Source organism: Halyomorpha halys, unplaced genomic scaffold, assembly GCF_000696795.3.
Source record: "Halyomorpha halys isolate HHAL.00 unplaced genomic scaffold, Hhal_1.1 Scaffold18.1, whole genome shotgun sequence".
Lineage (NCBI taxonomy): Eukaryota > Metazoa > Arthropoda > Insecta > Hemiptera > Pentatomidae > Halyomorpha > Halyomorpha halys.
The window spans coordinates 2,660,664-2,664,857 of NW_027114407.1; the positions used below are offsets into that span (position 1 = coordinate 2,660,664).

General features: G+C 27.9%; 1 protein-coding gene across 1 annotated transcript in view; it reads left to right on the plus strand.

The window, feature by feature from the left end:
• Nucleotides 1-2,107, plus strand: part of LOC106680514 (isoaspartyl peptidase/L-asparaginase) — a 10,821-nt gene extending 8,714 nt beyond the window's left edge. The window contains exons 5-7 of the mRNA XM_014420289.3: nucleotides 629-753; nucleotides 1,466-1,576; nucleotides 1,740-2,107. Of these exons, the coding sequence (XP_014275775.1) occupies nucleotides 629-753; nucleotides 1,466-1,576; nucleotides 1,740-1,951 (448 nt within the window). The 3' untranslated portion in view covers nucleotides 1,952-2,107. The remainder of the gene's footprint in view (nucleotides 1-628; nucleotides 754-1,465; nucleotides 1,577-1,739) is intronic.
• Nucleotides 2,108-4,194: the final 2,087 nt, after the last annotated feature.

Below are 4,194 nucleotides of genomic sequence, written 5' to 3' on the forward strand. Positions count from 1 at the left end.
TCTTTTTATTTTAATTTTTATATTTTTTAAAATTATTACAATATAATAATAATAAAAAGTTCGCTACAATATAACACTCACACTCACAATTTTCATTCTTGAAAACAATATTATACTTCTTTGCAAAATGTTTGAGCAAGCCGAGACTAGCCATAAAGAAATTATGACCCAATTGTATAGAAAATTGTGTTGGAACAATGGACTTCTGGTCCATATGTATGTACATTTATGAGGTAAAATTTTTTAAAGGCTTATTATGTGAACAGAGTATATTAAAACAATCTAAGTTGAACAGTATTGAAGTGAGTAAAAAATAATGTCACAATTTATTAAATACTCAATGAAAGAATTTTTTCTAATTTTAAATGTAAATTTCACATGAAAAATATATAAAATTGAAGTAATATAAAACATATAAAATTTTCTCTAGATAGAAACATAAATTGTGGTTAATGCAAGGACTATAATGAAAACAATTGCTATAAGGCATTTATCTTTTGAATAACAAACAAAAATATTAATCTAATTAGCCTACTGAAATAATATACTGATTTAATAATGGTTTTTAATCTTAAAACAAAGTTTATTGCTGCTTCTTTTTTAATCTGTAATTTTTTTATATCATAAGGCCAGCTAGTGGAGATACTGTAGGATGCGTTGCTGTTGATATGACTGGTCATGTCGCCTCTGGAGCCTCTACTGGTGGATTGACGGGCAAATATAGAGGAAGGATCGGAGACTCACCAATTCCAGGTTAGTATAAAGAACATAGTAATTTAATTGAATTAATGATATATCAGTTTACACTTATTACATTGAATTGCATTTGTTATTAGAGTGAACTTTGCCTTTTTTTGGTGTTAATTCAAAATATTTTATGTAAAAATTACAATAAGCGAGTTAAAGTTGTTTGTTATTAATCATTTCTGTTAATAAAATAACATATAAGTTGAAATATTTGTTTGAAATGAATATTGAAATTGGAACGTATTTTTAGAATACCACAATGTCATCATTTTATTGTTTAAATAAAACTAACATTAAGTCAGTTTTATTTAAAATTGAATATTTTAAATAAATGTTAAAAGATATAGCTGTAATTAAGAAATATGGAAATTGATAATATTATAAATATTTATGTATACTGAAATTAAAAGTTGTACTTAGGTGTTGTAAATAATAACTATGAATTAGAAATTGCACTTTATTTAGATGAAACAATGAAAAAATAATAGAGTTTTTGTATAAAATAAATGCAACTGATTTAATAGTTTTAAGGTTATTGAGTCATATTTTTTTGAGGAATTATTATAACCTTCTTTATTTTTTAAATTTACAATTATAAGCAACTTGCATTGAAAACTTAAATATCTTCTGATTGATTTCAAGGGCGATAAATTCTAAACTTAATGTTTCCCATCAATTTATAATGCATCTAATCTTAATGTTTGTTTTTTTTTTTAAGGGTGTGGAGGGTATAGTGACGATGAAATCGGAGCTATAGCTGTGACTGGCCATGGCGAACTCATCTTGCAATACAACTTTTCTCATCGAGTATTGTCATTGATGAAACAAGGTAATAAGGAATATAATTAATTGCAAATTTCTTCAGTTTATTTTCCACTTTTTTGTAAGTAGAACCTTGATTGATTTAGTTTTCTCACTAAACAGTTATTAGATAAGAGTTATATGTTTTTTTTCTGTATATATTCAACACTAACAATATTTATGCAAATTAGGAAAATCTGCCCAGGATGCTGCGACTGCTGCGTGTGATCATATGGCAAAGAGAATGAAGAAAACTATCATGGTTGGAGCTATAACAGTCAGTAATAAGGGCGAGGTTGGAATATTTTTTTCTACAAAGCACATGCCTTGGGCCTACCAAGTTTGCGATGAGCTGCATTATGGGATCAATCAAGGCGAGGATATTTGCGAAAAAATAGGCTGAATTAATTTTTTTTTACTTACTTCGAGACGTAATATATTTTAACACAAAAGGATATAATATTGATATACTTGATCATTTATTTGTGGCAATATGGTCCTAATCATATTTATATACATTAACTTTGTATGACCCTTTCATTGAGTCTGGTAATTTTGATCAAGATAAAATTAAATTTTTTTATTGTTATAAACTGATCTATTTAATTCTTTATGTTTAATCTTTCTATTGTTCTCTTCGTAATTTAATGTACATATACACACACTCATAAGTAAAGAGGAAAAACCTTTTAAAAGGAGTTAAAAGTTTATTTACATTAAATCTCACCTAAGGGTTTTTATTTGAGATGAAAATTAAGGAGTAAAAGTTTTGAAACAAGGAAAAAAAAAATTTCTTCTATCAAAACTTACATACAGTAATAGTATCTGTAGTATCTATTAAAAATTTTAATTTATGTTTCTATTGATTAAAGTTTCAATGGGTTGTACTTAGGACTGTTTTGTTATGACAGATTTTTTTCTAAAATTGTTACCTTTGTAATTCTATTTCTGATACATATATTTAATCCAATCATTTTTAAAATGGTGTATTCAGTTAACAAATGTTTATGGTGAGGGGCTTTTCATAAAGAAAATGTGCAAACCTCTTCCCCAGAGTAAAAACCAATTACTGTTTTGATTTTAATAATTGATAGAGGGCCTGAAAATGAAAACCCCCCAAAGAGCCAAAATAAAATAGTAAAAGAAAACATTCTTTTCATTAATACATAAATTTAATAATATTAAATGTAAATAAATGAAATATAAAAACCTATACCCTTCTCTCATTACAAAAAAAAAGGTATTATAACAATTATTTATCAATTGTCTCTAATTAAAGAAATAATAATAAACAAAGGAGAAAAAAAATTAAGATGCTTAAATATAAAAAAAATTAACCTTAATCTTATAGAATAAATAGAGACAAAAATAAAATAATTAACTCTCTTATACAATATAATGACTAGAAAACAAAACACTAGAGATTGAATAAAATAACAAAAAGAAAATCACTCACAGTAGGCGAAAGAATAGAAGCTAGTTGATATGTGAATATCAAAAAATAGATATAGTCTTCAAATCTCTTCTGAGATGGCTGCCATCATCCAAATGGTGAAGGGCTGGTGACAATTTGGTGGGTGATGGCCTTTCATAATACTCTCCTCCAAAGACTCAGAGGCTGAATAGTGGCGGTGAGCAAGTAGATGGTTGAATCCCAGAATGGTGGGTGAAAGCATCAGAAACTAACACAAATTTGGTACCTCAGAAAAGTCCCAGTAGAGTCTCCAAAACAATGACGGAAAGCCTGTGGGGAATCGATTCTCTGCTTGGTGGATGAAGGTGTATAAATCAACACTGACTTGATACCTCAAAAATCTTAAAGTAGACTGCCTAGGAGTCCTCTTCAGTGTGTCTCGATGTTTAATAGCAACTCATGCTGTTCTGTCCTTGGAACGAGGTCTGTATAAACCTGTGACACTCTTATACATAGAAGGCCTACTTCAGTGAAGTATTTTATCCAAATAACAGTTAACATATGTTTTTTAATTACAAAATAAAACAAAAACCAAAACAGAAAAACATATGGGTGAAAAGTCCACTGGAAAGGTGATCTGAAATAACTATTTCTTTGGGTTTTAACAATAAATAAGAGTTGTCCTTTTAAAAAGATGAGACAAAAATAATATATTTTATTTTTAAATGATCTTTTCTTTAAAGTTACAAAAATAACTATAATTTCCAATTTTATAAAGGATACCTTATTCAAGTTATAATCTGTCCAAATATTTTAGGATAAGTCACAAATTGTAAATACATGACATATTTTAAAATTTATAACAACTGCAATGAAGTTTGATCAATGAATAGATTAAAAAAAAAAAAATTAAATCTGGTAATTGACCTTGCTTCTTGGAAGTCGTTATATATTTCAAAACTTATTATATATTTATAAGTTGTGACTCACCCAATAATACTGGGGCTGAAGAGGAGATGGTGGCCGGTTAAAGCAAAATATGCTCGGCAGTAACTTGTACTATGGGTTCATTTATGGTCCAATTCAGACCAGCTGACGTTCAGAAATGAGCCTTGTAAACTATTTCTTTATTTTTGTAAAAAACTTGTATGTTTGGGTTTTGAAGACGCCAAAAAGGAATCTGAAGATATTTACGCGGTTTGAAAGAATAAGAGTAAGCTTTCTGACAATTG